The following is a 15,193-nucleotide window of genomic DNA, read 5'->3' as shown; positions in this document are numbered from 1 at the left end:
GTACTTAATGATTTCCATTTGGTATATTTAGTTCTTTTCTAATGTAGTGTTTTTATGTTGCAATTGCAAACAATGTGAATAGCCTTGAATTTATCTTATTGTATAGTCCTTATTAGTGTATGTTAGTGTTATGATTTCCCATGGCTACAATTTCTTTGTGAGGATTTAGGATTTTGATCCACGTGAAAGGCTTACTTTAATTTTCAAAAATTCTGTTTTGAAGATGAGTTTCTACAGAAGAGGACTGAATACTGTAACATACCTCCACTCATTTATTCCCATGCTCATTTCTGAACTGAAGATTTAATCTCATCTCTAAAAGGAATATTTTCAAATAATAAATGTTTGTCTCCTTAGGAAACCCATCTTCCTGGGCTGATATTGTGGCATGATGGGTATAACTATCATGTCAGGTACTGGCTTACCTCATGGGCACCAGTTTGTGTCCCAGTTGCTCTATTTCTGATCCAGCTGCCTGCTAATGTCTTGGGAAAGGCAATAGTATAGATGGGCCAAGTGTGTGTGGGTCCCAGTCACTCAGGAGACCTGACTTTGACCTGGCCATGTTTCTCATTCAAAATGAATCTTTTAAAAAAGAAAATAAATCATCTGGGCTTTAATATATTTACCGAGTGCCTAATATGTATCGGGTTCTTTGTTAGTCGCCACCCTGCAGCGACACTAAGATGATGAGGAATATTCTTGGAGGGCCGGGCAAAACTGGCAAAAGCGGCTGCATTTAAAAACCTTTCTTCACTGCTCCTATACCGTTTGTCTAAGCTTTCCTACCTGCTTCTTCGCCACCTTTCCTCCTGTTTTCCACCACCCTTCTTCCCAATTCTTCCCGTTTCTGTATTCCCCCCATTCCCCATGTAAGAGCCACCAGAATGTCATGAACCAAAGAGAGAGCCTGCCGAACCAAAAGGGGTTTATTGCCGAAAACAGGCTGCTTATATATAGTTCTTCCACCAATCACTTCTGCACGTGGTCCACGGGGAGCTATCTGATAGGCCAGTAATAGCAGCGAGGGAGAATTAGCCTATCCTTGTGACTTCCTGCCTGCCCAACTGGCGGGACAAGTCCCGCCTCCTGGCACTCGGCCAGCCGCCATCTTGAAGCCCCTAATCCATGTGGGATCGGCCGCTCCCCACATTTGTTGACATTGTTAGAGCGAAGTTTAACCCTTGCTCCTCACATCTTCTTTAAGGGCTGTTTTGATTTGTATGTTAAAAAAAAAAAAAACTTGAGAATTGGATAAATAGGAAGCACAGTAAATTAGGTGGTGGAACCTGGCTTCCAGCCAGGGTGCTGAAATTATTCACATTTGCCAGTGCTATGCTGAGTTGGTGCTGAAAGTTCCAAGTCCTGGAAGACCTGTAGCCCTGGCCCATCCAGACATCTGCTCACTGGATGCCTTGTGACGTTGTAGATATCCCGTTTCCAGCTGATTGGAATGTTGAAGGCACGAATATTCCCGCAGCAGCATGGGATCATCCTTGTTCCAGGAGTGTTGGTGTCCACATAATATTAACTGTTTGGTTTTTCAGGCCTCTGCATGTGCTTGTGTGTAATGCAGCAGCTTTCGCTCTACCCTGGAGCCTCACAAAGGATGGCCTGGAGACCACCTTCCAGGTCAATCACCTGGGCCACTTCTACCTGGTCCAGCTCCTCCAAGATGTTTTGTGCCATTCTGCCCCTGCCCGTGTGGTTGTGGTCTCCTCCGAGTCCCATCGGTGAGTTTGAATTTGCTGGTGTTTTATTTTTTTTTCTTTCCACTTGTCCCCTTCCTTGCAACAGCCAATATTCCCCCAAGACTGTTTCTCTGAAAATAATTTTGTTTGTGTATCAACAACCCTGTTTACTTAATTTTTCTACATTGAATATGTGTGTGTGTGTGTGTGATTGTGGGGAATTGTTTGAGGGGACTGTCTCCAGCAATGTAGATTGTTTTTACAACTGTGCTTCAAGCTTCTCATTGATTTTGCATAGAGATGGAATAATAATTGATTAAATCTGAATGGCATGACCTTTATTGATTTGTAATTCAACAACTTCAACATCTTACCAAGAAGAATGTGCAGTTATTCTAGCAGGAGAAACAATGCAATTAAAGACTGTGAGATGAAATCCAATTGTTTTATAATGAGAAATTAGGGAATTCAATGCAGACATTAGCTGTGTAATTGTAGAAAGGAAAGTACTGTAGTTAGAACATATTAGAAATCTGGCCATGCCTCTTTTGGTTAAAATTTCAATTAAAGCATCAGATGGCACTTGTTTTCTGTTGCCATTAGGAGAATATTCGATTGAGTAAGAACACATTTGAAAATTTTGTCGTATTTTCAGCATATTTGTTTCCGGAGTTGCATAAACAAGAATTTATGAAAGAGAAGTACTCAGAAAAGACAAAGGACTTGCTGGATGATGCTATATTTAGTGCCTATTAGGGAGTTTTCTCTTTCCCATCTTCTTGGTGTGAGGGTGGTGTGTGGAGATTTTGTGCTTAGCAGAGTAGCTGGAAAAAAAAAAAACACAACTGTGCAAGGGCCTATTTTTTCCCCTTCTTCTCCATCTTAAGTCCTGAAATGTTTTAGTGACCCAGAATGGAGCTTATTTTTTAATCATACTTCCATAAAATGCAACCCCTGGGACTTGGAAGAGAGAGACCAGCCAAGGGTTAGCTTGAACCCTTTATCACTCCCAAACACAGCGGCTTATGGTATAAGTGACACACTGCAGATAGATTTACTTTTACCATTTTGAATTTATGATGGCTGAAACGAAGGGAAAATGCCAGTAATAATCCTCCCCCACGTTAGAAGACATGAAACATCTAGTAATTAGGTGGTAACAAAATCTGGACAGCCTTATCTTTGCAAATCACACCAGGTTTGAGAAAGAAAGTGGAGTGGCCCTGTTCAGGAGTGAGGGAGGCTACTGTGGGGGCAGGCAGGAGAGAGCTCTGGAAATAAATCTGCCAGCCCCAACCGTTTGCCAGATGTGGAGGGCACCACGGGATATGTTTAAATGAGCTGGTATTTAATGGGAGATTATGTCGAATTGTCAGCTGCTGGCTTCTCTTTGTAAGCTGTATCTCAAACGGTATTTCATGTGATGTCTTTGTTCTCCTCTTAACGACAGCGTAATTTGTGCCTACCTTGGAGATCCAAATCTGAATTTCATTAAAAGATGAATTTGGAAGGAAGGGATTCAGCTCCCAGAATCAGATCTGCCCATTAGTTTGTAGGCAAGCCCTTGCTGGAATGTGTTGTCAAACCCACTCCTCCTGGTCAGGGAGGAAATGCGCGTTTTCTGCTCTCCAGTTATCCCTTATACTCTCTTAAAGGGTGTTATTACAGAATGCTAACTCTCCCAAACTTGCTTGTTTATTGCACTTACGCTGGCTCCCTGGGCACCCTAGAGCAAGTGTGGATGCTGGGTTCACAGGCAGGACGAGAAAGCACTTGCTCACTACTCCAGGACCCAGAGCCCAAACTATGTTGTAAAATCCAAGTGTTGATATCTAATTACCTCCATAAACCTTGGCGGAATCTCTTCGTCAGAGTCAAGACCCCCTGTTAGGGGAAAAATAAAGTCCTATGTTTGCAGAAAATATTCTACTAGACTGCCCCAAGGCAAAGCATTTATCAGCTTCCCATGTCTTCACTGTGTTTTACTTACTTATCTGGAGTCTGAGCAAGTGAATTGAGTTCCTGCATACCTAAAATACATCATTTGGAAGTGGAAACCCGACTTTCTTGCTGTGAAATATGTTCAGATAATAATTAAGATAGAATGAAGGCAGCAGAATGCTGGCTGAACAACTTCTAAGTGGCTGCAGCTGTGCTGAGTGCCACACTGCACCCCAACTTTCAGTTGCGCTTACATGGTCATGCACACACACACTGCAACCACATACTATGCACACACAATCACACACAAATTTTGACACAAGTTTAGTTTTAGTTCTTCAGCATACTTGTTTTTGTCTGCATAGAATTCAGTTTAGTTATTTTAGCTGAGTTGAAAAAAAATCCCCAGAGAAATTAAAGAGCAGAATACATGGAAACACATAATAAGGGCTTATCACAAACCTAGTATCAGTGACTGGAGACTGCATGTTAGTTCAGACCTAATTCTACTGACATTATTATTTACCTTTGGCAGTTTTTCACCTGGTAAACAGGTAGCAGCCTTTGAAGAGTTTTTTTTTTCCCCCTGCCTCCTGAGCTTAAAGGTGTACTTGGTGATTTTTCAGGAAGCAAGCCCTGCCTCACTTTCCAAAGCACTGTCAATCCCAAGTTAAGCAGACCTCAAAACTGGGTTTTCTGCCTCGGCTGTGGGTAGGACCCTTTGCAGAGGAAGGGCCGGATAGTTTGCAGCTGGTACTTCTCCACCTTAGAAGCGTCCTGCACCCTTGTTCCAGCTAATTTCTCACCCAGTATTTTTTTTTTTCAATCTTGTTTTGAGATTGGGAACTAGAAAGAAATGATTGTTCTCCTCCTAGAAATTCTTTCTAGCCTGTGCATCTTAGGCATGAAGTCATTCTACATCATTCTTAAAACTTGAGGGAACTCATTTTGACATTAGTAAGTGCTGTATGCAAATATTAATGAAGATCCAGTGATACCTGTGCCTTTCAAGCATAACTTTAAAAAAGGGGATTGTAATAAGGGAAGTCCAGCCTCACTTTGTAATTATGTACTCAGGATCCAAGTTCAGATCTCAACTGTGGCATTCAGTTCCCACTGTGCTGGTCAACATTCCCCATCTGCTGACTGCATTTTTTTTTTAAGATTTATTTTTTCTAATTGGAAAGTCAGATTTACAGAGAGAAGGAGAAACAGAGACACAGATCTCCTGCCTGCTGGTTCACTCCCCAAGTAGCAGCAAGGGCTGGAGCTAAGCTGTCCTGAAGCCAGGAGCCAGGAGCCTCTTCCAAGACTCCCATATGGGTGCAGGGTCCCAGGGTCTTGAAGCATCCTCTGCTGCTTTCCCAGGCCACAAGCAGGGAGCTGGAAGGAAAGTGGAGCTGCTGGGACATGAACCGGTACCCATATGGGTTCCTGGCGCATGCTAGGTGAGGATTTAGCTTCTAGGCCAGCACGCAAGATCCCCTATTTGCTTTCTAAGACATCATAGTCTAATGCTGGAACCACACAAGGAAATGGCTTGTGATTTGGTGTGGTATCAGCAGAGACATCCTGCATAAAACACAAAGATGGCATAGATGGTTTTTGCAACTTGTCCTAGAGGCAACAGTTGAGCACTGAGGGTGATATTACAGCTTGACACCTGGAGGGTAGAGAGGCTCGTCTTGCCCTTTGCATTGCAAGGCTTCTTTTTATTTTATCCCCTCACTCCACCAAGGAAATCCCTGTAACTTTTGAAATGAAATAGTTAGAGAGAGTTTCCAGGAAGGAATAGCTCCTGGGCTAGTGTTAGCTCACTGGTGATGACATAATTAGGTTTCCAGTAGCAGATACAGAACGGAGATTGGACATGGAAGATGTTTATGGTTTTTTTTTTCTCCAGTCTTCCTAAAATTGTCTAAATTTTGGTTGGATGCTATTTTCTGCCCGGAGTAGGTTGAGTTTCCAGAGTTTCCAAGTCCTGTGTTCTCATTGCAATCGCACATATTGGTGACAACTCTTCCGTAACACTTTATTGCTATTTTGAAATATTGTTTAAAAATTATGTAAGTTCCCTATACAAATGTCTTTTTTAATCAAATGTGATGGCTTAACTTTAAAGAAAAAACAAATATGGAAGAATATAGCATGTGTTTCCACATGGAAATGCTTGGGCAGTACTGTATGAAGGATGATCACCTGCCCATATCTGTGCATCAGTCACCTGGAGGCAGATACACACACACGTAGGTGTCAACAGCTGTGTAATGTTGCACACTCTGGTGCAACAGGCCATGAGCCACACCTCATCATCCAAACCAACCTCACCCAATTTGAAAGTATGTTTATATTTCGTTTACACAGAAAAATAAAATTTCTTCTGGAGACCAAGGGAATGTTAAAACTGTGTGCCTATGTAAAACACAAATAGCTTCAATGCTCTCGGATAATTATACACAGGCTTTTCATCCACAAATATGTCCAGTGGGGCAGTCTGCATTGAACAAGACCCCAGTTGCATTGTAAGACTTCCACTGTCCCCAGCCCCTGCTGACAGTCATTATTTTGACTAGCAAATTCACCCATAAACTTTCGAATTTCCCAGCAAGTTCCATTGCTTTAGACAATTAAGCATGGAAGTCCAGGCTCTTCCTGTGGTTTAGAGACTTGGAAACAGCCAGCCAACAGTTAGTTTCAAGGTCTCATTGCCACATCCTTGATGACTTTTCTGGCCATCGGCTTTGTTGATGGCTTTAAAGCAGCAATGTCATTTAACACTAGAAATTGGATGTCACTGAGTCCTGTACAGGGGATATTTAATTTCCATTATAGCATGGATTTCTTTTGCCCCTGCAATGTTTTTCTTGGTTTTAACCCAACATGAATTGCTCGAATTAAGGAACGACAGGATTATTCCACAATTTCATTTTACCATTTGCTTTCTGTTTTCTCTAGCAGTTTTCTAGCATGTTCTCATTATGCTTCCTTATTTAACCCAGCGCCCAGAACTAATTTAATGAGGCAAAATAGGAGGGGTCTGTAAACAGGGATGAGACCATCTAGCAAATTTCTTTGTCTTTATCCAATTATTATTTTTTAGGGACAGTCAATTCTGTGTTCTTTCTTAAAAAAAAAAAAGAAAGAAAAGAAAGGAAACAAACAGCTGGTGTTTAACGACTCCTTCAGACCCAATTATAAAACATCAACCAGTTACTTTGATTTGCGAGCACCCCTGCCATGGGTGTACTTAAAAACCTTCGACTTTGCCAGAACTCATCTTGGCTTTGTTTACATTTATCTTTTAAACGTAGAAGACTATTGATGGCACCTCACCAAGGTTATAACCCCTTTATCATCATTAATTTTTAATCTGGGGAAAAGTCTTGGAGGCAGCAAGGCTCATCTATATTTACTTGGATGCTCAGATGAAAATACGCAGGGCTCAAGCTTTGGCTCCAGGAGAGCCCCACCAAAGCTTTGGGTAGGCATGTGATACCATTCTGTTTCCAAAAGCAGCAGCCCTTCATTGCACATGCTCCTCCACTTCATTTAATTATCAAACTTCCTGCTGCAGGTTTTGAAGAATGTCTGGGGCAGGGCGTGGGGGGAGGATGGGAGCTGGATTTGGGAGTCAATGTTGTGACTTTGACCTTCATGATTTGGGGACCTTTACTAAACCTGTGCTTGGATCCAATTAGTTCATTCTGCGAAGTCACCACTGACTCTTTAAGGAAGAGCAGAGGTACATGAACTGAGTTTTTACTTGTCTGTGCCCAATTTCCTCAAATTTCTAATAAAAAAAAAGACTACACATGAGAAGTGAGAGCTTGATTGTTGATGCCCTATTTCCTGTTTTAGATTCACAGATATTAATGATTCTTCCGGAAAACTTGACTTTAGCCGGCTTTCGCCATCAAAAAACGACTATTGGGCCATGCTGGCATACAACAGGTCCAAACTCTGTAACATTCTCTTCTCCAACGAGCTGCACCGCCGCCTTTCCCCTCGGGGTGTTACATCAAATGCAGTGCATCCTGGGAACATGATGTACTCCTCCATCCATCGCAACTGGTGGGTGTACACACTGCTGTTCACCTTGGCGCGGCCCTTCACCAAGTCCATGGTAAGCAGACTTGCACGCAGACACCTTGGGTATGTGTCTCAGAAAGGGTCCTGCACAAGCCCAATCGTGAGTAACTCTGTCCTCTCACTTTTTATGGTGATGAGTGTGGTCTTGATCCTTTAGAAGGGCTCCTGAAGACATCAACATTGGCTTTCCATTAGACCTGTTTCTTGGAGGATTCAGAAAAAGATGTGTTTTTTCCATGTTAAGTGCGGTCAAACGTGTTGATGGAAACGATGGTTTGTTTTCTTTGGATGTTATGTATATTTGGTTCAGAGACTTTGAAAAGCGAAGTACTTGGAAACTGGGTTTTGTCTAAGGAGATGAAAAATGTGGATTTGTGACTATAGAATTACCAGGATGTGTGATTGTTTACATGTAGGATCTGTACTAATGTTCTAAATTCCTCTTTCAGAGGGGATAAACCTCTCCTGGGGAATCCTTCATGGACAGGAAGTGTGCCTACTGCTGTGTGTCAATTCGAAATGTTCACAAGCATGTTTGTGAGGGTCTCACTTTTCTGATGATTGTCTTTGGCCACTTCCAGAAACTTTTTCCATGAAAGCCTCGTAGGAGGAAGTAGTGTGCATAAGGGAAGTACGTTGTATAAAATATATTCCTTTTCTCAAGCACAGGTTTTTGACAATATTTGCCTATTAGTGGACATCAGTATTCTTGTTGTCCCAGTGTTATATGTATTCTAAAGAGACTTCCCTTGCCCCAAGCAGATTTTGGCACGTTCAAGGTATCCTCTGGCTGATCTCATAGTCAGACGTTTCTGTGTTCTCCTGTGTTCACACCCTCCCAACACCTGCAAATGTATTGTTTGTGGATAACTTTTAAATCTACAGCAAACAACGTTGCACTGCTTGGGAAAAAACAGGTAAGTGCATTTTTTATTCTAATCACTGAAGTGGTTCTTATGCCTAGTCAACAGACACAGTTTAAGAGTTGAATACCTAAGACCCGACGGGGGTTATTGTGAATGGTTTTAATTCTAGGTATTAACGGGCTTAATACCTACATTGTAACTGAGGAAAATGCAAGTTTCAGAAATCTCCCCTTCATGTTGCTCTTGATGGTTTCCTAACATTAGGCTCTCCACCAGGGTTTCTTGTACCATGGATTATGTCAAATACTCTGTTAGGTCTTTCAGTTTGTGCCATAGGAGCGTTGTATGTCTCAGCGCACGTCAGTGCTGTTTCCATAACTCTGGGCGGATTGTTAACATTTAGGAAAGTGGGATCGGGCAGTGGAGTGTTCTTTCTTATGCAATGTTGGCTCCCAAAAATGATGATACCAATTGGTGTGTGAGTTGATAATAATGGATATAACCTCGATTGAAATGAATGTAGAATTTCTGCAAAGATTATGATCTGATCATCCAGGCTAACCAACTGCCACACATGGCTATTGAATTCTTGAAATGTGGTTAATACATAGCTGCATTCTCCATTGGATTTCATGTTAATTAATTTAAATTGAAATAGCTGCCAGTGCTCAGTTGCCGCCATGTTATAGAACACAGGGAAATAATGTGCCAAGCACAATGACTGTTGGATAATGGACGTAAAATATGCCTTGCTGTGATGGCTGATATTTTGTTGTTGTTGTTGTTGTTGTGATAACTTGGTCCCATAAATTATTCTGCAAAATATAGTTGCTGCTGGTGGATGTAACGAGAGTCATAGGACCCAAGACTTCTATCAGCTGGAGGCCTGCTGGGGCAGTAGAGGGCAGTGGAGGGCTCTGTCTGCGGTCTCCAAGATCCAATGGAAGGTTACTGGGAAGGTCAAAAGGTGTCTAGTTGAAAAGAGCCTAGTTGTTTCCAGCTTGCGTGCCTGATCCCAAGGAAGCCATAGTGGTGTGGGCCTTCCGTGTTCCCTCTCTCACTTCCTGATTGGAAAACAGCATTGTTCATGTGTCACACACTTTTTTGCTTCGGTGTTTAAGGTGAGCAAAGATTACGAAGACTATGCAATATGTAACTAATTTGCATTTTTATGAAAATCCTCTCTAATAATATCTTTCTCTGTTTGGGTTTCTAATTACATAATTTTACCATTGGGGTTTCATGTTGCCTAAAGCAAAATGGGGACTTTGGACTTTAATGTCAAGCTCACAGCCTGTCACCTCCCTCTCATAAACCTTGAGGACTCTGTTTTGGAAAGGACATGGCCTGGATGTGTGAGTGTGGGCCTGTGATTGGTCTGTTTCAGTAACAGGGTAGAGTGCAGTGTTCGGACATGCACCCTCATGAAGTTTCCTCTTTGTCACCTGGCGTTGCTTCCCTTGTGCTAGGTCATCTGTCTCCTGGACAAAGGGTACAGTTCGGCCATTTTGGTGCAGATGTGTTTCTGGATGCCAGCCACATGGTTATGTCCTCATTTCCATTCCAGTACAGGTTGGGGTCTCAGATGCTGCTGCAGAGACTAAGTGTGGGTCAAGTCTCCCCACCAGCAGGTGGCTGGTACTTTCTTTGTTTTATAGCCCATTGTACATTTCGTGCTGGAGAAAGTGTTTTCCTTTCCACATGAGTGTGCCATTGAGTGAGGTCAAGGGTATGAGGAATACGATCCAGCCCTGTGCCTGAAAGGCCTGCCTTTCCCTCCTCACTGTAGCTGGATCCCTTAAGTATTAAACAGCAGTATTCTAATATCAACGTCCCTGTTTTATTTGCTGTGACTTGCTGTGACTACGGTGATTTTAGTTACAGTAATTAGGTCACCCTTCATGGAGTCAGGCTATTTTAAGTGCCTCTTTAAGGAATATTGTTGCAGATCAGTAATTTTACAATTGGATGTTCTTGTGCAACTTTATTAAATGTAATCTGTCTTTTAAATGTTGTTCTTTTACAGTTATACATTTCTAATTGTTGCTGTAAATGCATTATCACTTTGAAATTAATTAATTTTTCCATTTTGGCTGCCTGCAGTATAATAATCACTAAGGAGAAACTCTTTAAGGATGAATTCTCTGTACAACGACCCCTACTGGTGATACCTTGTCTTGGCTGCCCTTTGGGTCCTGAGGTCAGGGGACAGTAGAAGCAGGGTTCCTGGGAGAAAAGCATTTCCCTTTGCTCTATCCAATTTGAAATAAAGCAGTAGTAGATAAACATGGAAATAGGATTGCTTTTTATGTTCAAAAAAATAAGCAGTATTCTTCAAATACTCACAACACATAAATGAAACTGAAGTTTGCCTAGAGCTTGCTTGCAGTGAGGTTCGTCATTACGTGCCTTATACAAATATGTTTATTTTACTGTCATTCCAGCTTTCTTTCATGCAATTAAAATGCTAAAATTATATTTTTCATGGGTATGCTTTAAATATGCATCACATATTAGTACAAACAATGAACTGATGCGCTCACATTTCTCTTTGGGACTAAATTCACTAAAACCAAGCATGTTGTAGAATCCGAAGATCATGAGTGATTTCCAAGGGCAGTTTTGACCGTTTTGAATTGTTACTATGAGTGATGACCTCAGGCTGCTATCGGGCTTGCAAGCAAGTGTGACTTGCCAATTGAGGCCACATACCATGATTCTTGATGCCTTCCTGGGTGTGTTTCTATTTGTTCTTCACAAAAGTCCTGAAGTATTAGAGCCATTGTCTTTGTCTTACCATTGAAAAATCTCAGTGGGCTTATGTAGATTGTTCTAGAAGCTGGTATACCGTGTTTTAAAAACCTTTGCCATCTCTTAGGTCCATTTACTTTGTCAGATATAGCACTGGTCCCCTGCCGTGGATATCAATTTGCATGGTTATGTTTCCTTTTAAAACATGTTTGACAGCACCTTAATGAAATTAACTCTCCCCCCACACATACGCACACTGTTTTATTTCCCACTCAAGCTTTCAGTTCTGTTCAACAGCATCTTCACCAGAGGCTCTCAGTCGTAGAACGCCCTTGGCGGGTCGGTTTGTGAATGTGGAGCTGAGCACCATCATGTGCCCATTAGGGTGTTTTGTACAACCAAATATTTGTGTTGGCAGGTAACAGTAGAAAGAATATCATGTGCTGGAGTAGCAAGAGCTTAGCAGATGTTTTAGGGCTCTGCATTTTCAAATCCTTGTGCATTAAAAATGGCTTGAGTGTATAGAACTTCTGAAATGATGGGGGTGCGTTTCCTGTGGCCGCGTAAAGCCTGCCGTTGGGCTGAGCTTTACCAGATGTGCAAGCTATCCCGCTAATGGATGGGCCTGCAATACCAGTTTTGTTGCAAAGTTATAAATTATAACCAGAAAAAGCACAGGATGTCATTCTTCTGACCTTCAGGAAAGCCAAGCTGGGTAATTCTGCCCTTGACTAACCCACTGCTGTGTGATTTATAGTTGTACAATTTAAAACATAATGAAGGAGATAATAGATGTTGATTTGTTCTTCAAATTAGTATCTTAGAAAAATATTTCTCCTCCTTCCCCTCTTTAAATACCTGCAGCTGACTACACTGTAGATAGCATCAAGGAGAAAACCTTGTGTTCAGATCTTTATTGGTGCATTTTATCACGTCCAAGGTGTAGGAGGGAGTAGCAGGGGTCTCATTATGTTGGGAGGAGGAAATGGAAATTTTCAAAGTGGAACTTTCAGCATATTTTTCACTAATCTAAATATTTCGAGACTCCCCAGTGAGGCCTGAGTTCTCTCCCTGCCTTGCCCTTGCCAGTCCAGACTCGTGGTTAGGGTGCACTTCCCTGCCGTGGCCCCCACAGAAGGACCAGTGGCTAGGCTCTGTTCTCTGCTCAGTCACCTCTCCCCAGCCTCGAACATTCTTCTGACTTACCAGGATTTCATGAGTGTGGGTTTCATCAGTCATCCTTCCCTCCTCCCCTCGTTCTTCCCAGTTTAAAGTTTGTGGTTTCTACTTAGTCCAGAAGCCAGTGACTATGGCAAGCTGGAAAAGCACCCAGAGCTGCAAATTCTTACATCTGTATTCAAAACGCAGCCCCCTGCCTGGCCCTGCCCCAACCTCTTTAGTTTCGTGAGTTTGAAATGATTTGACCCTTCTGAGGTTAATTTTCTACATTAGTTCAGATACTTAGGGCTGTGAGTCCTTAGTCCTCCAAAGTGGTTGTGATGGTGCAGGATTGTCTTCCTCCTGTCTTCCAAAGCACTGAGGTTGCCACAGGTGTGGTGCACTGCTGTGTGGGACGCTTGATGGCTGATGCCTTTGCTTTTCCCTCCTGCCTGGCCACAACCATGCCAGCCACTTCATCCTAAATGATGAGCCCTGAGGCAGCATGGGGGAAACGGGGCCTCCCTCCTCCAGCAAGAAGGAGAAAATCTGCCTGGGAGTTGTCCTCCTGATCTGTCTTCCTGCAACGCTCCTACTGCTTACAATTAAGCCACTTACGCGTCTTGGTACAAGGGGGGCGATGGGAAAGTGTGAAACTGACATTTTGAGCCGCTAGGGCAGGAAGCAAGTGCTAATGGCAAGGGGAGGGAAGGGAAGAGGGTTATGGTTTTAGAGCAGGAGTGCGTAATTTTCTCATGTGTCAAATGGCAGTGTTAGCTATTTCATAGAGTGCTTGTAAGATTCTCTCTCAGTTACTTTCTGCACATGCTTGGAAATTCCATGCACATATCACACCTCAAGGAGACCTCTGTGGCCTCTGAGGCTTGATCAAGTCTGTTGGCTCTGTGCGTTCCTGACAGCCAGGACCTAGGATGCTGTAAAGAGCTCTAACAACGCTCTCTTAGTGTGTACCGAAAGAAGGAAGCAGCCCAGAATTTTTTCTTCATCGCATTACTCACAAAGTATAATTAAAAATTTTATTTCTGTCCTTGTGTATTTAATGTTTGTCTCCCCCTCCCCACATTTGTAAATGATATTTTTACTGTTGTATCACTATATCACAGGTCCATTCTGTAACTGCCTGGTGAATACTTAGGAATGAATAAGCGAAAGGAAAGCAAGTACATAAGAACTGGTCGTTGTGAATCCATTCCTTGTGGTCAGCCTGTAGGAGGTGGCCAGGAGTTTGTAGGTAAGAAGTGTGGAGTCCAGTTGCCCAGCAAGCACCTGGGGAAGCTGCGGCAGAAGCAGAGTCCTCTGCGGTCATGGGCTGTGGTTGTGTCCACAGAGGTGTGTATGTGTGGAGTTTAGGGAAAGGCAAAAGTGAGGCTCAGGGAGGTAGAAGAAACTTTCGGGCTAGGAACCTCTTGGCCCAAACCCCAGCTCCATCCTGTCTACACTCAGATAACTTTCATAAGCTGCTTGAAATTCATGTGTGAAGTTGGAATGTCTGACCCAGATCAGGGGCTCGTGCTGAGATAAAAGCATTATGAACACACAGGATTGATAACGTGCTCAATGCTCATGAACGTTGGCTGGGAATATTATTCTGTGCGATGAGAAGGAAAGAGTGCAAATTTTCAGCATCTAGAACCCGATAGATACTCAACCCTTGTTCTCATTACCATTATTTTTCCTTAGCTTCACTGAGGTATAATTGAGACATAACAACGATGCATACTTACGAAGGGTACCATGATGTTATAAGCTCTGTTTCCTTAGCACTTTCCATAAGTAGAATGCATGGTGTATTCTCTGCACAGTAGCTCTCCGGAACTTAATTCTCCAATCACTGAAAGTTGGAGCCCTTTGACCAAAATTTCGCCATTCACTGCCTGTGGAAACTACCAGCCTACTCCGTTTCTGTGAGCGTAGTTTTTTAAGTTTCTGCATCTAAGTGGGATAGTGCAGGATTTGTCTTTCTGTGTCTGGCTCATTTGGCAAGGAAAAGGTTGTTCATCTTGCCCTTACACTTATGAACGCACTTCACAAAATGAGGGGTGGTGGTGGTGAGAAATATGGGTTTTTTTGCAAGAATTTAATACTTGGGAAGTATGTGTAATGAAAAACTGGTTTTGAAAACGTTTTTCTGAAGCACATAAACTCATATTTTCAATCCCATTTTCCATGGAATTTTTTCAACTCCCTTATTGTTGTCCTGCTGTTGGCAGCATGTCAGAGGAGCCCGGAAAAATCTGGAACATAAAAACAGCATCTAGACAAGCCTGAGTAAGCGAGAAGGCCAGTGGCAGGACAGTGCCACTACTGTCTAGATGTCTCCCTGGGCACACGTTTTCAACGCTCTTGGCTACCCGTCTAGTAGTCCCAAACAGCCGCCCTTCGCGTTGGGGCGCATTGGCCCCTTTCTTGTTGAAAACAGCAGAGGCAAATACGGCTGGCTTTGGAGCTGTTGAGGCTTGATTCTCTCTGCTTTACTGAGTAGCATTTTCACTGTCTCAGCCTTTGTTCCTGACTGAGCACCCGGGAGGGAAGAAGGGTAACTGTCTGACCTTAATATGTGTGACAAATTATTTAATGAACATTTAACCAAGATTTGAAATTCCCCGAGTTTTATCTTTCCCATTCCCTTGTCTTCTGTGTTCCCGCTGGCATTTCGGTAATGTGCTGCCTCTTCAG

At 42.7% G+C, this 15,193-nt stretch overlaps 1 protein-coding gene across 3 annotated transcripts in view; it reads left to right on the top strand.

Moving 5' to 3' along the window:
- The window catches only part of WWOX (WW domain containing oxidoreductase), a 906,950-nt gene that overhangs the window by 281,158 nt on the left and 610,599 nt on the right, over positions 1-15,193 (top strand). For 2 of the 3 annotated variants that reach the window (XM_012926620.2, XM_058674090.1), the window contains exons 7-8: positions 1,548-1,733; positions 7,491-7,755. In XM_012926620.2, the coding sequence (XP_012782074.2) occupies positions 1,548-1,733; positions 7,491-7,755 (451 nt within the window). The remainder of the gene's footprint in view (positions 1-1,547; positions 1,734-7,490; positions 7,756-15,193) is intronic. The other variant, XM_058674091.1, reaches the window with a different exon arrangement.

Source organism: Ochotona princeps, chromosome 16 (genome assembly GCF_030435755.1).
Source record: "Ochotona princeps isolate mOchPri1 chromosome 16, mOchPri1.hap1, whole genome shotgun sequence".
Lineage (NCBI taxonomy): Eukaryota > Metazoa > Chordata > Mammalia > Lagomorpha > Ochotonidae > Ochotona > Ochotona princeps.
Note: the sequence above shows the minus strand (reverse complement) of the source record. Positions and strands in the feature narration are given on the sequence as shown.